Below are 19,294 nucleotides of genomic sequence, written 5' to 3' on the forward strand. Positions count from 1 at the left end.
GTATTATTACTGTATTGTTTTTACATCTAAATTCCCCAAAATATTATAAAAATAGACCTTGTATTTCCCAAATAAGGTCTATTTTTATAACTAACTAATCGTAGATCCCTTTAAAGTAAGTAGGATGTCGTGTTTTTAGGAACAATCCCATCGAGAACTTCCAGCTCTAAAGCCCCGCCTTTAGTGACGACAGCAGTAAGAGGAAGCTGTGCAATACCATAAAAGGAAAATTTCTGCGCATGCGTAGTTGTGTGAGTTTTGTTTGAAGTGAATTGCTGCTTGGAACTGCCCTACAAGCTGCAAAGTCGCCAAGCATTTTTTTTTTTTTACAACACATCTTTGTAGTTTGCTCAGGTGTGTTTGGCGCTTCTATGCATCGCAGAGACGATGTTAGGCCATCATTATCAGAATGCGGACAAGTCGCAGCAACTAGTCAACTATGTGGAGGATTACCTGGAATGTGTGGAGTCCCTGCCTCTGGACATACAAAGAAATGTTTCTCTGCTTCGAGAAATTGATGCAAAGTATCAAGGTACCGTGTCTGCATGTTTTCGCTTTTGGTCCAGTTACGGGGGTAGAATCGGGAAGCATTGACAGCTGAGTGGAAAGGTTTGTTGAAATGGAGGAGCAGGCGCGAACCTTGCGTTCCCATTTTGTGAGAAGCTTGCCGTCCTTGCTTCTCCCCACTCTGATAAACAGTACTGTTTTGCGTTAGATGTGGCCAAACACACACCACGAAGCAAATGCTTCAGAAACAAGCACCAAATCCGCCAGCGGGAATATGTTTGTGTCCCATTGCTGTGCTACACCAGACCTCATAAACTGGAGACGGTATTTAACATTCCTTTATCGCGGCTCGCACATATAAAAGCTACGAGAAGGAGCTATATTTATCTAGAAACACCTTTCGTCAGTTGCAAAATCGGCTCAAGTATATTGCAGGAATCACGGCTGTGTAATCGAAAAATACAAACTTTCTAAGTAGAAATCCGTAATCCTGAACGCCATAAAGCTACCGGGAAGATTATCACTGAAAACAACGTTTAAACTTAAAATGTGTATAAAAAAATATAGCTTTGATGTTTCAAGTAATGCCGAAGTTAGAAACACACACTGTAGACGGGTGTGATGCTTATGAATGTATTAATTTCCCAGCGTAATCTCTTCTATGACGGTATTTACTACAATCTACAGTCTTCATCATGTGATCTGGTCCTTAAGTCTATGTAGGGGCAACCGCTAGTGCGCTTCTTATTTGCTGCGAAACATTAGGCTCTTAATTTCAATAACAACGAGACAGGGAGGGCCAACATGGCTAAGGTGTTGCTTCATCACTGCAGACTGGTGAATACAAAGCACACATTACAGGAAACAGAACCTCAGTCGTCATTGTTGCTTTGAGTCCAGGCAGGGTGCCGAGCAGACTCTACACAGAAACGTCCCCAAACGGCGCGTGTCGGGACGGATACCAACACACCGGATTGATTGTGATGGCTTATAAATCTTCGGGGACTTGAACATTTCCAACTCTCTTCTCCGTTTGCTCCTTCTATGAACCGCAGAGCAGGACAGGCTCTCCTAAACATCCCCCCACCCCCTCACAGCATCTGGGTGCCGTCATTTCCTGTAGGCAGGGAATTCATTGCGGTTCAGCCCTCCTTCTTTTCTTATTTGACCGTTCTTACTGGTAAAGTCCAGCTCCTGGTTGTCCCGTGTGTGGATGAATCTAGAGAAAATCCCCTGAAACTATTCTTCCATCTGTTGACTCCCAGGGTCCCACTTCATATGGGGACCAATGAAGACCTCTGTGTCTAATGTTGCCTCTAGAATATTTACTGAACTGTGAATGAAATATCTGCATACGGAAATTTACATTTTAGAACAACTGAAAACTTAGTTTTAATTTAGTCTAGGGTGATAACAAAGGTGTTTTAATGGAATGAAAGGTGTGCATAGTTATTCTGTAAATTCAGATTTTGGAGGTTGAGTATTGTTGCAAAAATAAACGCCCTCCTTACTTGGCAAGACCCATGTAGCTAACTGTGACCTTCATGGCTCAGGAGGTACTAGGTACTATTGCTCTTCTATGCAGTTCTGCTTGATTCACATTTCCCTTCAGTAGTCCATCTGGGATTTGTCCCATTGAGCTAAATTTCCTAGGATACATTTTATTGTTATTGTTTCAAATTTCTTTGTTTTGGCTAGAAAAGGCCTAATCCCTAATAAACAACTGTAAACCTGGTAAGATGTTCAAACATTCACATTAATTTGTATACTTGTCTTTTGCAGAGGTGCTGAAGGAGGTGGATGAAGTGTTTGAGAAATACAAAGGTGAACAGGACTCGGCTCAGAGAAAGCGGCTGCAGATCCAGCTGCAGAGGGCACTGATCCTCAGCCAGGAGCTGGGAGATGAGAAAATCCACGTAGTGACTCAAATGACCGAGCTGGTGGAAAACCGTTCCCGCCAGATGGACTCTCACTCACTCTGCCTCCAAGAGCCCAGCGAAGCCGAGCGGCTCACCACGGAGCGACGGTCCAGCATCCAGGAGTCCCCGGCCCCTGAACGTACCTCCAACCGGCGCCCAAGACGCCAGCGGAACAGTGAGAGCCGCGACTCCACCCACCTGTCTGCTAACGGCTCCCTGGTGGATGATTCCGTGGATGAACTGCCCCTGCCCCCACCACGAGAAAAGAAGTCTAAGTCTTCAAAGAAGAAAAAACGCAAATCCAAGCAGGAGCGAGATGCCTCGCCAGTGGACTTCACCATCGACCCCAATGAGCCCACCTACTGTCTGTGTGAGCAGGTCTCTTACGGGGAGATGATCGGCTGCGATAACGACCAGTGCCACATTGAGTGGTTCCACTTCTCTTGTGTGGGTCTCACCTACAAGCCCAAGGGAAAATGGTACTGTCCCAAATGCAGAGGAGACAATGAAAAGACAATGGACAAAAGCCTGGACAAGAACAGAAAAGATCGCAGGTCCAGGTAGTGACTCACCTGGAACTCGTCTCCATCCTGAGGAAAGAACAGGTTCTGCTTCAGGAGCACAAATGAATAATTAGCTGCAGCACTTAGAAATCAAGAACTTGGATTAATGAACTGGTTCCTGCAGGCTGCTGGGAGCCAAGCGGCTTTATATGAAGTTGCCCTCTTCCACACAATTGCTGTTTATAAGATTTATTTTAGATTCAAGATTTGTTTTAATTTGAATAAAGTATGAAGACAATGAAAGCTTCCTTAGACTTACTTAAACCTTGTTGCTCTGGACTATTCCTGTGAAGAAAGATAATCCAGTTATTCTTAAATTTTGGCCGGATTTTTTCTTTGAGGATTTTTAATAAGTTCTACCTGATCAGAATCTGTGTTGAACTCTCCTCATACATTGAAATCTAAAAGATAGGCTTAAAAGTTAAGTATGTTCATCAGAGACTCAGAATTTCATTTGGGAAAAGATTGTTGATGGGAGATTGATATTAAGTTGTTTGTGTTTTCACCATTATGTATTTTTGTTTTATACCCATTAAAACAATCAGTGGTCACTAACTTACCATTCACTTTTCATTTGCTGGGAAAAATCCCAGAGGAACCATTCTCCTAGAGTACTAAAGCTGTGCTGCTGATGCATGTTGGAATCAGTCTCCTCTTATGACTTGTAACTTAAATACAATTTTGTTAATCTTTCGATAAGAAATAATTTCTCTGTAGTTTCAATACTGAGAATTTGATGAGGTTCCCATTTGCTTTTAAAACTTTAAGAGATAAATGTTTTCAGGGAATTTTGACATTTTAATCATATTGCAAATTCTTTGACCGGTGAAAGAATAAATATTACTTTCATACTGTAAGTTTTTTTTTTTTTTTACTTCTATGCCATATGCTCGGTTTCAATTTAGTTATCCATATAGCATCAATTCACAGCAAATGTGGAACTTTACAAGTCATTTTTTCAATTGACTGAATTTAAATAATTTCAATTCAGTCATACATGCATTTCAATTAATACTTATCAAACAGTATATTACGCTCAATTTATTATTCAAATTAGTTAAAGTTTCTAAGGAAACCCAGTAAAGCTTTGAGTCGTTGACCTGCAGCATTCATTCCTTCAGGAATAACACAGTGACAACAATCACTTGCTTTGTGTTGAGTTTTCAGCAATCCCTCCTACAGAGCATGCATGGAGCAATCCTCCCGTGGTCTTAATTTGGACCCTTCTAGTTTTTTTTCTCTATGCGTTTCGAGGTTGTTTTTTGTGTGTCCCGGAAACTAATGGTCTGACGTACAACCTTCCCTGCTGTCCGACCATAATGTTTTGCCACACTACTCCAAAGACCGTGGGAGGCTTAACAGGAAGAAAACCTCCAGCAGAACCAGACAGACCAGAATGCACAAGAAACGGTTTTAGTTCAAATTAGTTTTAATTTAACCCTTCAGAATCCATCATCTACTTTGTTCTGTTTAACGAGGTCATGTTGCAGAAGGAGGTTGTGGACTTCTCCCCAGAATCAGTGGATCCTTAAGGAAACTATTAAAACCACTGAAAAAAAATCTAAGATTAAAGTCAGAAATCTTTATCTTTAGTGGCCCTAATCTTCTGCTGTAGATTCTAGTGGGTTACTGTATGAGAACAGAAGCAGAGTTCTGATTAAAGTCTTAATAATATGGAAAAAAATAAGTTTTAATATATATTTTAAGCTGGATCTTAGCTGGGTTGCAAGCTTCGACCTGCAAAGATGAGTTGTAGACAAACCAACAGTTTGTAATTTATTAAAACAAGCATTAGTCTCAAACAGAAAGTTGAATGGCTTCAAGAGATATTATCCTAAAGATCTCTGGAAAGCCTTACTTAAAGCTAATGCATTTTAGCAAAAGCTGCTCTTTCTTTGATTGTGAGTTAACTAGTGGTCAAACAAAAGAAAGTAATGTTACATTAATGACCTGGAGAGAAACAACAGGGATTGTTCTGTTCCAATGTAAGGAAATCATGGAGAACAAATAAAATGGTTATTGTCTGTAGTTTTGATTTTCATTAACATGTCAGAACATTGAATAAAGTTCGTGTTCCCCACTGCTAGGAGAGTTCTTAAAATAAAATCAAATTTCATCTGATCACTCTACAAAGCAACAACCACAAAATCAATTTTATTGCCAAAAACTGAATTTTTGTTGTAATTTATGAAAGATAAAACATTAAGCAAAAAACTTACATTAGTTGGATTTAAAATCTTTAAATTAGGAAGATTTAATGAGAAATGTGTTGTAGTATTTGTATTTTAACAGCTGTCTAAATTAACATCACTGATGTCTCCCACTCCATGCATGAAGCCGTTGGTGAACTGGAGAGCTCCTTCAGCGGCAGACTGCTGCATCCTGGGCGCACTAAAGAGCGTTATCGGAAATCCTCCCTCCCAGCAGCTGCTACAATCTAGATCCATCACTGCTCTCAATGTGTTTACGTTATTGGAATTTGTTCAATCATTTGCAGTTTTACTCATTTTAATGACATTTCTGCTATTATTGCATCTCAGTTTCTGCACTGCACTGATATACTGCATTATAAACAGTGTGTTTACTTTTTAATATAAAATACACATGAAAATTATGTAAATTTATAAAAAGTTATACTCAGATCCACATCTCTTGGGTTGGAGTACACCATTTCCATCTCTGAGAACTATACACTGTTTTTTTGTTATATTGTACAGTATATTAATTCTGAATTTTGATATATTTTTAAAACTTTTTTAACTTTTGTGTGAACCTGCATAGCTCAATGCCTGTGTTACACCCGAGTTTCCCCAGTGTGGGGCAATAAAAGACATTTTTATGCTATTAAGCTAAGCTGCAGCAGCAGTGAGTCTGTCTTTAAAAATAAACAAGCAGTTGACAAAACGTGGGTTTATTTATATATATAAACATTTCCAGATTCACAATTTATAAAGAAAACAGGAAAATGATGAGTAATATTTTCTGTTGCATAAAAATGTCAATTCTTTAAGAAAGTCACACAGCACCTTACAGTAACAGCGGAACACTAGTTTAGAACCAACATTAATGTGTTCAGTGAGTAACGCGAGACTGAAAACATGGCAGTGACAGCAAGTGTGAGCAGATGAAGCTCTGCCTTGATGGACGAACAGCCTGCTCAGCTGACCGGAGCAGGAACACCAGTGATGGGGTGAGTTTATGGCAGCAGAGTGTCCCATGCCACTGCAGCTGATTGTGAAATCATCTGCAGCACAACCGCAGCTGCAGCTGCATCAGCAGCAAGTTTGGAGTTCAAGCATGTGACAGCTTCTGCTCTAGTCGTCATCCTTTCCTCCAGTTTTGCTCAGCTGTTCATGGACATGAGGGAAAATAATGAGGTCAATTATGAAAATATAATCGCTTAAGAAACTAGTTGTACTTACATGCTGGAGGTTGGTCAAGCAGTCATTTTAAAAGGAACAGAAAAGGAAAAAGTCAACATGAATGAGAGCTCAAAAAGTCTTCAGTTTGGCCATCTAGTGGAAAAATACAGTACTGCATATACCTTAATCACATCAACCCAGTTCCAGCCTCTTGGCAGCTCCCCTTTATGGTCTGAAAGCATTAAGAATACTTTAGGAGTGGACTAAAGAATAAAGACATAGGAAATATGTGAAAAATAACTATTACCTTGGTTGTACAGCTTAAACCCTAAACTACAGTTAAGAGTCGGGGGAAAAGTCTGAATGCACATTGTTTTGTTTGCCAACATTGAATGTATTCTAAACAGAACTTAAAAATCATCTTCAGTTTCCTTTCCAAAGCAATAGCACTTTTTCTGTTTGACACTGAATGCACCATAAGCAGAAGTGGGAATGTATCATTATCATTGTTATAATATTATTCCGCATTAGTTCAGTACTAATTGCATTTTGCCACTTTACAAACCTACTACATAAACTCATGGCAGCTCTGAAGCAGCTGCAGAGATCTACAGCTCAGGTGGGACTGCAGTTGTCAGGACAACGAACGGTGATGCTGTCCACGATTCAAGCTGGGATGGTTTACATCAAAACGTGAATATATGTTAGAACGGCCTAGCCCAAGTCCAGACTTGCCTAAATCCAACTGAGAATCTGTGGCAGGAACTAAAAAATGATGTGAACAGATTCTTTCCATCCAATCTGACTTCTCCAGTTTTTTTCACAAAAAAAAGTAAAGATTTCAGTCTGTGGATGTGTAAAGGCAGACTCAGTAACACTGAATACATGGACAACAGACTTTTCTGATTTTTATCTGTAGTTACATTTTTATGCACTACATCATTTTAGAGTTGCTCAGAACTAGCTTTCATCAGTTACTCATTGCATTATTATTCATTTCCATATAAAACATGAGTGAATGTGCCACCTGTTCTGTTGATCATTCTTCTTTTCTGTGCTTTTGTGAGTTGTTCCTTCTTTTCTCTCTTCTTTGCTGCAGAGGGAGTCGTCACCTCAGTGTTGGATGTCAGGGTCTGCTACACACAAACATTAATGTGCTATTTTTATAAAACCCCAACAGATTATATTTGGAATCTTACCATATGACGTTTGAAAAAAAAAACAAAAAAACAAAAACAAAAAAACTATGCAACAAAAAAGCAAGGTTGGGAAAATGTTATCTGCTTCCTAAACTGCCTTTGCAATTCAAAAAAATGGATAAAAAACTCAAACATCTCGAATAAGTGAGCAGGTTTACTGGAACACAATCCCTGCTGCAGTCACTCTTAGAAAAACAGCAGAGGGATGAAGTTTAAGCACACTGACCACAGCATTCACAACAGGCCTGTGGTTCTCCATGAGCTCCTCCTGGTTCTCCTTTGCCCACTCAAACAGAGTGTACATCATGGCAGAGCCCAGGTTGGCCTCCACCTGCTGCTCCAGCTTCGACAGGATGAGCTGCTTCGTTTCTGCAGAGCTGTTAGCAAAAACAAACAACAGCAGACCGTCTCCTACAGTACTTTACTAGGATTTTATGTGGTAAACCAACAGATAGTAGTGATCGTAGGAACAAGGAAGGAACATGATGAGTGGTTTTAAAATAAATCATAAATAAAGATCTGAAGTGAGCGTGACAGGGAAGCACCCTGACCGGTGGGTATGACTAGAAGAGAGTGATGTCAACAGTCCATCTACTGGTTGAACTGGTTCTTGCGGTCTGCTCAGAGCAGTTCCATAGTGGAACATGAACATGACTACTATCAAAGCGGTTTTCTTTGACTGAACCCCACTGCTTGCAGCTTACATCCTGTTGTTGAAAAAGGCATCCAGGGAGATTTGTGGAGCCGTCTCTGGATACCTGTCCGGCCAGCTGATGTCCAGAATAAATGCTTTTGTGTCCTCAAGGTCTCCAACCTGTTACACAATATTCAACCAAAACGCCAAAGGTAATAATCAGGAAATGGACCATAGAAATTTCAACAAATTTGCTATGATTTGTCTGTCTAACCAAAGGTTTCTGCACTGGAACAAATGTTGTATTTCGTGACTCCAATATACACTATGTTCACAAATTGTGTTGGTATACTGAAGAATAAAATAACTAAAAATGTATACATATTGCATGTAATGCATATTAACATTTGGACTAAATCCATGGTTCTGATGTTTGAGATGGTTTGTTTCACCGGTGGATGCGCTCTTGGACATCCTGAAGTCTTCTTCTTTACTTACCACGAGTTTTCTTACAAGTGAGGTCACTTTGAAGCAAAGCAATGATGGTTACACTTTTCTTTGAAGGCAACCGTTACTAAGAAAAGACAACAATGATTTCAAGAACATCTATTTAGGGATGAACCGATAAATTGGTCCTGATTTCCTTGATTTTAGGAGGTCAGTGTGAGACTGATCTTAACCATCAGTTCTTCTTGCTCTCTGCAATGGTCTGAACGTCAACCACTGTTTTCTTCTGCTCTGCCATGAGGCAGAGCTGAGGTCTGCGGTTAACAACAGTCACCCCACTGTTGGTGATTTTGCTAAAATATTTAGCTACTTTTCAGACAAAAAAAAAAAAAAATCGGCAGGTCAGGCTTTTCAAAGGTCAATGATCAGCCAGAAATTTGTCATTGGTGCACCCCTAAATCTGTTTATTCTGCAGCACATAGTCTTACTAGGTAGTCAAAACAAAATTTCACCAGGGTTTTGTTTATGTGCTGGTGATATAACTATAAATGAGTGAAGATTGCTAATCATTTTTTGCTTCTTGAAGCTTAAAGCTGCACAATAACAAATATACATCAAAACATGCTGAACAATAACCTGATGGTGTTATTGCCAGTACTTGAACTAAAGTTGCAGAGCTTATAAAGTACAACATTTGAGTCGCTGCGAGTGCAGGAGCCAGTGAAGGGAACAGAGCAGAGGATGGTACCCACCCTGAACTGGAAGGAAACTGGACTGATCTCCTTGAAGCACTCATCTCCTTCATAGATGGAGCGAAGAGCTTCCAGCTCCATCTTGGAGAAAAAAAAGGACAAGAATTTTATATTATATCTGCAGCAGAGCAGATAATCTGAAAATGTGACTTTTTTTTTTACCAAAACAGCAACACAATGTTGCAGAATAATAATGTTGAAACACGACTCATGTTTCTGTAGATGTCGAATTACGGTAAATGCCAGCAGCAATCTGCCCTTAACTTCATTAACAAAGGTGATAACGTCCTGTGGTAGACCTTTTCTGGCTAGTTCTAATCAGCAGAGCTTTGCTAACAGCTAACCTGTTTGCTTTCTGACGCTCCACTGTATTTGTACAGTTTTAGCATCTAGCTGCTAACAGCAGCTAGCCTCCAGCTGCTTCATACCTCCTGATCCTCGTTAGCTGTCATGTTGCTCCTTCGGCTTCTACGTCATATGGTCCACGCGCACAGTTTCACTCTATAATAGATTCAGTTAGCAACACATTGCAGTCTTTACACCGTCACTAGTAACCGTAACTGATAATGTTAGAACTTCCCAAGCCGGGTGCAATCAGGAGTCCCACATGACAGCGCACGCATGCGTAGTTGAATGCACATGGCTGGGACGTCGAGTTTTACCACAAAAATAGAGAAATGGATTTTACGCCACTATTTCAGACCTGTGAGAACACTGTTGCAGTAATCAATGCGACTAAAGATAAATGCATGGATGAGTTTCTCTAGATCTTATTGGGACATTAGTCCTCTAATCCTGGAAATGTTCTTCTGGTGATAAAAGGCCGACTTTGAAACTGCATGACCTAAACATAGACACCAGATGGCGCTAAAAGCTTTAATTTAAAGTGGTCACATTCAGAAAGCCTAACTTTTGGACCAGTTCCAATACTACTTTTTTCCTCACATGGTTCTGTCAGCAAGAATGCTGACAGAAACTAAACAGACTAAAAACGTTTAAATTGTCTTAATCTTTAAGAACTAATTAAATAGTGGACTAATTGATGCACAGAAATTTAACAATTATTGAAAGTCAACAATGCAACTTTCTCAAAATAGTTGCTGACATTTAAGTTGTTTTTAAACGTGGCAATTAATTTAATTGATTTCAAGCAAGAAGTACAAATTGTTTCATTGACATAAAACGGATACAATGTTTGTTATGAAATACACTTTGTTTGATCAGCTGTGAACAGCTATTTTTGAGTTCAGCCATGGATTCTCTGTCAGACTGAACTCTGGGCTCTGACTAGGCCACTCCAGAACAACCACCTTGTTGTCTTCAAACCATCTGTGTACAGCTTTAGCTGGACGCCTTGGCTCGTTGTCTTATTTTAAATAAATATTATCTTAAGTTGTAGTTCTCCATTAGAAGATAGGAACTAATTGTTCATAAGAATTTCTCTAAATTTTGCATTCATTTTACCTTCTACCTTTACAAACCTTTCACCTGGTAAAAAATGTTCCAGTGACATGATGATGATCTTTGCAGTGGAGATGTTCTGCTTGTATTTGATGTTCATCAAACATTGTCTGATCACCAAAAAGCTTCATTTTGGTCTCAAAAGACCAGAGAACTTTCTTCTGTTGGATCATGGAGTTTCCTTAAGATTGGAACTGACTTTTCTTTAACAGTGACTTCCTTAATGCTTTCCTCCCATAATGCTTTGACTCAAGAGATTTCAAACCAACTGAATTTGCCCTGACCTTCCAACTTTAAAATAATTCAGTTTGCTCTGCATGTCCACCAGATAATAGGTCAACATTCAATGACTATTTCTTTGTTTTTCCATTTCAGAGGCACCAGTTTCTAGCAATGTCATATATGGCTGTTTTCTGTTCAATCAGAGAACACACTGGATGTTGTTTGACTCTGAGAAGTGCTCCAAATCTTTGCCATCTCTTTCATGCAGTCTCAGTGGAACCCCTTCCCACCCATTTATGGTATGTACAATTATCCTTCCCTGCTCACAGTCTTCCTCATCAACCAGCTCCTTAACTCTAGATTCCCAGTGTGCCTTTGCTCCTCCTCCTCTTCCTGTAATCCCAAACCCATTGACCTGGAGATACATCACTTAGAGAGCCAAGGTTGCCAGATTTCTACCAGGGAGTCAGGATGGTCTACAATAATTTAAACTACCTCGCCTGTTCTGTTTCCAGCTGCAGAAATCTGCAACTTTGCTTCATTTGAGGTGACAATCATGACAAAAACTCCTTCCCCACTGGTTGACATCTCAGGTGGACTGATTAGCAAATCACCTCACTCCATCCATTGCAATAAATGTCCTTTCATCCGTGCTTTAGAATAATCTCGGAAAAGAGTTTGTAATTTTATTTTTAATCTGGTTTACAGAAGGAATTGGCCTAAGCAAAGAAATGATTCCTGACTCTACAAATCAGTCATAAACCTCCAGCTTCACCTTTAGAACTCAATACAATTGACTTTCTCCTGACCAAGGCAGTTAAAAATGGTTTTATGATAGGCATATTCAGCAACCCACCTTCTTCTGTCAACTCTGTCAGTACAATAGTGTCAGCATACAAATACTCAGTCAAAAAGAGTTCCAATTAAAGACCTGTTAGCTCCACACAGTTCAGATACTCCTAGTATTAACAGCATCATTAAGTTAATGACTTTTCTTATCATAAGCAGATATTGACCATGCCATCACTATCATCCATTTGGCAGATCATGCTGTCTCTCCAAAGTAGACTTCACCAGCACTTTTATCCATTCACCCAGACATCTGGCACTTCTTCCAAGTTTTTTGGAGGGGTGCCTAGTACTTTTCAGAGTGAGTTAATTTTGTCTAATGCATCCTTAGATGTATTTTAATTGTCTTCTTAATGTTTGATGCTATTTCAAAAGCATCTGAAACTGAAGCACCAAACTTCAAGAAGATTGTGTTGACAGTGGCAGGAGTTCATCCTGTAATCGGTGGGTTGCTGGCTTGATTCCTGCTCTGTCCATCTTCAATGAAGAAAAAAAGGCAACTTATATTATACTATTAAAAAAAATCTGTATCTAGACACTCTGGACACCAAAAGCTTGTTTTTTTTTTTCTTCAATAACAGTAAACATTTCCTCTTTTGATTTTTGTTTTCATTAAGGTACAGCAAAAACAGGCAGATGAGAGGAATATTGGAAAAAAAAATATTGATGTAGAGCATACATGTGCACAGTAGATAAAAGCGTCAGGCATCTGAAGAAAGATGTTTTACAACTTTTTGTGAACGTGTAACTTCCCCTGGGGTTTTTCTGGTTCTACTAGTAGCAACTCATACACACATATATATAAAAAGAATAGATGGGCTTTGTAGTGACTAAAGATGAAATTTTCTTCAACAAAATTTCATCTTGTTGAAGAAAGTCCTGACTACAGTAGAAAGGAGATTTTTAGAGAGAAGAATACAGATTTTCTAGATACTTGGACATTGACCTTGTTGCTCTAAAGCCACTTTGTGGCTAATTTGGTGCTACGGTTATTAGAGTAAAACAGAATGTACTCCTGGATCAGTGCTGATCAGAGAATACACTCTTTTTTGAGTGCATTCTCTGTTCTCTCAATCTTAATTGTGACAAATGGCACAAGAGCCAGATTCTGGTTCTGGTTCTGCTGGAGGTTTCTTCCTGTCAAAGGGGAGTTTTTCTCTCCACCATTGCTACATGCATGCTCAGCTTGAGGGATTGCTGTAAAGTCAATGATACAATGTAAGTGATTGTCCACTGTACCAACATAGTCAACCAGGAGTGAATGCCAGATAATCTTATTTAAGCAAAACTGAACTTGTCTGCATTATTTGATAACTATGATTAATTAGCATGGGTATATGATTATTATTAATTTTTTTAAAGGTTTTATTGGCTCTAGTGACCAATATTAGATAGTGAATTGATAGGAAAGTGTGTAATGAGAGAGGAGGAAGACATGCAGCAGAGGTCATCAGGCCAGGACTCAAATCTGTGACATCAAGGATCAGAGCCTATTATTAACCAATTATCCACAACTGTTATTTTACATATTTCCAAAGTGATGATCGAAAAACTGGTTCAGGCATCTAATGTAAACTTGATAGCAGGACATGAAAACAAGATGTCTTAAAGCTGCAGTATGTAACTTTTATAGAAAATATTTGTTGAAGTTGTCACCATGTTCTGACAGTACTCCCAGTGCTAACTAAAAACAACCAATCAGAGCCTGAAGGTGCTGGCAGTCACAATCTCATGTGGCGCTGCTCACACCCCTCCAGTATCTGCCAAGGCAGATACTGTTTAGGCTAGTTAGCATAGCCTAAACAGCAATATTTTCACAGATTATCTCTCTCACTACATACTGTCAAGACATGGTGACAGTTTTAACAAATATGTAAAAACATATTCTTGATAAAGGTTATATACTGAACCATTAATGCATGTGTATGACACTGTTCCCAGAGTAAGCAAAAGGCTTGGAAGAATAATACTTATTATACAACCTTATGATGATATTTTAGAGGTTGTCTGTCCTCCTCTGTGTTCTAACAATGAGTCAGTGTGATGAAGACAGTCAGATGAGAGAGAATGAAGGGCGACACATTACTGTCAAAGAAGAGGCCCAATTAGCTAGGACTGATCTATCCATTCTACAATTCAGAGAGAGAGAAGTACTTGCCAGAATTAATTAAGACTCTTACCAGATGAATGTTTTGAAATAACTTTGAAAGTGATCATAAAGAGTATTTTTAATAATGTGGGCACAATACAACTGACTAAAACAACTATGGTTTAGTGAGTAGAGTACCAGTCATCTTGCAATTAGAAACTATAAATTCCATCTTTCTTCTATCACATGTTGATGCTTCCCAGAGCAAAGCATGTGGTAATAGTGTGAATAGCTTACAGGATCCTTATAATTATTGACCCACTATTTTGGATATTCTTCTTACTTTCCCATACACAGAATAACTCTTCACCCACAACTAAGTGCTATTTAGAAGAGCAGTTAAGCTAACAGGCATGTTTCTGGTTGACAGGAGGAAGCCAGAGTATCCAGAAAAAAATGCTGCATGAACCAGGAGAACATAGAAACTCCACTCCAAGAGATGTGAAATTGAAATACTACTGAAAACCTCCAGTAGCAACACCACTGTCATGATTTGTTTGTTGGGGGAAAGAGGTGAAACTAGACTCTCATACAAGGAGTGGTCAGAGGTGGGCAAAGTTTTATCCGGGTGTTCATCTACTAAGAAAGTAAAATGTTTCTCTAACCTGATGTCTAAAGAACATGCTTTCTTGACAACTTTATCCCTCTACTTAGCATTGCCATACATCTGCCTTCTCTCAGTTATAAGGGTCATGCTCTGTGGTTTGATCTAAAATGACCAAAGAAAGTTTCTTATTATCAGTCTTCAGATTCCCAATGAAACCTCTGTAAAATATGAGTTGCAGTTTAAAGTAGCACCTCTGCCAGGGCTTTTTATTTAGCATAGATTTTCCTCAATATCCTTTAGAGGAAAGAGGAAGTGCATTCCTAACAAACCTACCTTTTAGCAATAATCACTCCCTCTGTGTTTTTATTCATATATGAATATTATCCTGATAGAACCAGCCATTTCTTCAGATTCTGCGTCTCTGCTCCTCCAACCAGACAGTTACACAAATGGGGATGTGAGCAATCAGCCAAATGACCTGTCCAGACACACTCCTCAAAATAGGTCATGAGTACATGGCAAGCCATTAGTATCAATAATAAGCGGTACGTTAACTTCTTGTTCTAAACCATAAATAGTGGGATAAAAAAATGTTTCTGTGTAAATACATTGTGAATTTCAATACAATGTGTGGTGGCCTAAATAACGTACGGTATAATCATGTAAAAAAATGTGCTGTGGTGGTAAATAAGGTGTAGAGGGATTTTATGCATTGTCATGCTAATGACAGTTCAGAACAACATGTTATTATTGATAATGATGGCTTGCCATACACTGGTATGCCTATTGCACGTGTTGCCTTGCTCATGGACAGAACGATGATCATAAATCATGTCTGTCTTTGTCTTTTACAGTGACCAAGTGTTTCCCTATATCAAGTGTGTTGACCTTTAAATCACCTTGGGTGAGACTGAGGTAGAGCAGTCAACGCTGCTCTATCCACTCCTCCAGGTCTGCACCTGTTAGGGGACCCAAATGCAGATCATGGTCATGTCATGGTGAACATTTAATGAATATTACAAATGCATAAGGAAGTAGCAGAGAAATTGGTAACAGTTGTGAATCTGTGAGGGAACAGGATGATGTGACAACATATAGACTGAACACAGGTTCTGGATAGAAAACAGCTGGAGCACAGCTCCCTTCCACCAGCATGCTTCCATTCCCTAGAACGTCCAGGCTCCTGAGCCCCAGTTTCCACATGCTTATCTTCAGACTCTTTTCATCATACCAGCATCATGGACACCGTGTTCCCTGAACTAAGCTGGGTGGGAACGTCCTGTCTTGTCATACCACTGCACACTTTAAAAACCCTGTGAGATGTCTAACTTATTGGCATTCTCTTTCTGAAATGTTCCTCTAAATCATCATATCCTCTCTGTTTTCATAAGGATGTCTTATAAAATTAGTTTCTGCAGTAGCCAGATAGTAATTACCTATTACAGTGAGCCATTGATCTTCATTGCCAGACATCTGCCAGTCAAATTAATGTACTGCAGCCTGCAGTGAGGTATTTTATATTCTTTGTATGCCATCCATCAGAACACACCATATAAGTGGTAATTATTGTACAGCAGGAGGCAGATACAAGGCCGTTATCATCTTCTCCCTGTTCTTAATTAACTTATCCACTCAGCACAAGATTTCTGGCCTAAAGGGCAAATTGTCAATTGGTTGAGGGAAGCATTTCTTCTCTGGAGATGTGATACTTCAAATAAAGCTCTCCCACACCAGCATTGCTCAGAATAACTCTTTGTTTCTCTGTTATGTTTTGGAGAAAAAGAGCTTGTGGGGGAGCTTTGTTGTTGTCTCTAAGCAGGAGAAGGGTTAATGTTAGACCTTCTGGTGGTTGGGGGATCCAGCTAAGTGCTGATTTACAAAGCTGGGCCTGTGCTTTCAGAAGTGTGTCACTCTCCCTGGTCTGCTAATAACATAAGCAGAAAAGACGGAAACGTTTGACTGTATTTTGCATACACAGGATGTCACGTGCACATTTGGTTCCTCTTCTGAAAGAGCAAAGCAGACACACAGAACTCTGGGAAAGCAGATGGCCTGTATGACTGAGGCATTTTTTGCAGGCTAATGTTTTTTTTTTTTTTTCCCCAATTGCACAGTTTTGTACTTGAATGATGTGAGATTTCATTAAAGCAGTGTTAGAATATTTTCCTTCTGCTCACAACTGTTCAGAATCTGTTAGCTTCTAATCGACTGTTAGAGTTCTGCAGTATGATTCAGTGGCTCAGGATGTCACTGCAGATGAACCCTGCCTTTGGTGGAGTTCTGTTAACTGTTTCCTGTTGAACAGCTGCTGGGTGCAGCCACAGTGCACAGCTTCCTGTTGCCTTATTGTTGCATAGGCTGGAAAGCTGATACACAGACTAGATGTGGAACAGTGAAGATGTAAAGAGTAGATAGACTACTTATGTATGGACGACCTTATGTATCCACTGTCCAAAGAAACGGGCAGTCGTAAAGTAAAAAGGAGACTGCAGGAAGGGTGAGGAGGTCAAGCTCTGATGAGACTCTATCACAGCTTGACTGTATAAGAGAGAAAGTCAAACCTCTGCATCCAGTGTACTAAATGATTGGACTATTCCCTTAGGCTGCTGACCTTAGAGCTTCTGTATTTGACAGTTAGTATATAACACACTTTATGGATGAAAAACACAGCTTGAATTGAATACAGAAAAATATAATTTTCAGAAGAGTCTTCAACTTAAAATAACTACTAAAGTGACTGTATTTAGCATATTTAAATGTGTAATCGAACTAAATAAATATTTAGTTTAACTACATATTTTGTTTGGAGCTAAATAGCTTGCTCACTAAATATTTAGTTTATTTAGCTTACCAACTAAACATTTAGTTGGTAAACTAGATATTTAGTTTGATGCTAAATATTTTGCTTATAAATATTTAGCTTATATGTTAATCAGACTGAGTGGAACAGTGTTATTCATAGTCTTCCTAACTATAGTTAGAAAACTTTAGTTAAGCTTTCTAACTAAATATCGAGTTAAATTTAAAACTGACATTTATGAATGACGTAGTGAAAACATGACTTTTCTTTTCTTATGAAAGGCTAAATGACCCAAATTGTTAATGTTAACTTTACAGACGTCACCCCATACATAGTCCACCAGTTCTCTGTATTCAGCTTCTTGTCTGTCTCTGATCCACCTGACAACTGCTGTCATCTCAATTGTAAAGCACTATAATTTTTTTCTGCAGTGGATTTTCCATTATGGTTTTGACCACTAACACATCCACAGGAATTGGATAACAGACAAAGAGATAGCACCTGATGATATAACAGAAAGTAATTTCCTGACGCATGAACTGGAGCCCTGCTCTGGTTTCCCTCCACACATTTGCTTCCTCTGCTGACATGAAAGAAGAGGCTGCTTGGGACAGTCCACCTAAACTCCTTTGTTTTCTACAGATACTAAACCCACATTAAAATAACGTTCAAAAGCCAGCCTTGTTAAGTTACTCATCAGTTGCACCAGCTTTATCCATGCTTAATAAATAAATCATTCAAATGTATTTTGCTCTGTATGTTTTCTGAATGATAAATTGGTGAAATTGTCCTCTTTTAGGGGCTTAATAATCCTGCATGTCAAATGAACACCTCCAGATCCTCCTACTGGTATATCCCAGCTTTCCGCTAATTTAACATGAATGTCTTTCAGCAGAAATTGTACATAAACAGCTTGTGGATCCCTGCTGAAACAGATGCTACTTACAGTATCTTGTGTCAAACAAACCAGCTTAGAGGGATGCTTTCTGTAATGGCAGAGTATCTGTTCACTCAAAAGGCTTCTTGACAGCTTCATCATCGCCCCCTCACACCACGTAAGCCAACATTTAAGTGTTCCTGTAGTGTTTTAAAGATAGGCGTTTTTTAAATAAATGCATACTAGCAAATAAACAACTGCTGGAGTTTTCTTTGGAGCTTTTGTTTCATTGTGTTGCTGCTATTATTTCTTGCTTGTCAGAAATGTGTTATTTTGCTTTAAGATAAAATATTTGCACTTTTCTTTGTTTATTCTTTTAAAAGAAAGAGGTCCAACTAAATATCTGCAACATAAGAGACTAAAAGGCTATGTAATTAAATCAATGGCTAAACTTCAATTTCCTTTGAAGACTAATTTATACTATTCTTTGAATTGTCACCTCAGCTTGGTGGAGGGTTTGTATGCTCTCATGTAAACTGGTCACAATGGAGGAGTCAGACTGAATGTGAGAGACTAAGGGTCTTTCTAGATCTAAAGCTGTGTTTAGTTGTGGAACTTATCTTCAATGCTTGTCTTCAACACAGTGTTTGTGGTTGAACTGGTGGGTTGCCAGCCCAATGACTAAATATAGTTTAAAGTACTTTGGAATCCACTGGATAAGTGCTATCTATACAAATACAAGTCATTTAACTATACTTTTCCACAACTTTTTCTCTCATTTGCTTTAATTGTGTACTTAGTCTTCATGCTGTAATGGTAGCCATGCATAATGTAGTGAAAGGACCTGCCAAACACAATCACTTAAGACACACTCACTGCACTCAGGTGATCTCGATTCAACTCACTGTAACACTACTAACACCAGTTGGCTGGACCTCTGTAGAATTAGGTCAAATACTTTAAAGGGGGTGAATATTTATATAATCACTTGTTTTATGTTAAATAT

The 19,294-nt window shown here is 39.0% G+C and overlaps 2 protein-coding genes across 3 annotated transcripts; one reads left to right on the forward strand and one right to left on the reverse strand.

Annotated features, from left to right (window-relative positions):
* The first annotated feature begins 232 nt into the window (after nt 1–232).
* Nucleotides 233–3,544, forward strand: ing2 (inhibitor of growth family, member 2). The gene is made up of 2 exons (XM_007567887.2): nt 233–532; nt 2,290–3,544. The coding sequence occupies exons 1-2, from the start codon at nt 388–390 to the stop codon at nt 2,988–2,990; spliced, it is 846 nt and encodes a 281-aa protein (XP_007567949.1). The 5' UTR covers nt 233–387; the 3' UTR covers nt 2,991–3,544.
* A 2,423-nt stretch (nt 3,545–5,967) lies between these two features.
* On the reverse strand, nt 5,968–10,028 carry rwdd (RWD domain containing 4). Of its 2 annotated transcripts, none has more exons than XM_007567890.2 (8): nt 9,812–10,028; nt 9,384–9,464; nt 8,255–8,364; nt 7,777–7,927; nt 7,379–7,487; nt 6,534–6,583; nt 6,412–6,414; nt 5,968–6,336 (listed from the first exon to the last, which is right to left on the reverse strand). In XM_007567890.2, exons 1-8 carry the CDS (start codon nt 9,833–9,835, stop codon nt 6,304–6,306), a joined length of 561 nt encoding a protein of 186 aa, XP_007567952.1. In that variant the 5' UTR covers nt 9,836–10,028; the 3' UTR covers nt 5,968–6,303. The 2 variants fall into 2 exon arrangements, with proteins under 2 accessions (XP_007567952.1, XP_007567953.1); XM_007567891.2 differs by having other exon boundaries at nt 7,379–7,484; nt 9,812–10,026.
* Nucleotides 10,029–19,294: the final 9,266 nt, after the last annotated feature.

Source organism: Poecilia formosa, unplaced genomic scaffold (genome assembly GCF_000485575.1).
Source record: "Poecilia formosa unplaced genomic scaffold, Poecilia_formosa-5.1.2 Scaffold214, whole genome shotgun sequence".
Lineage (NCBI taxonomy): Eukaryota > Metazoa > Chordata > Actinopteri > Cyprinodontiformes > Poeciliidae > Poecilia > Poecilia formosa.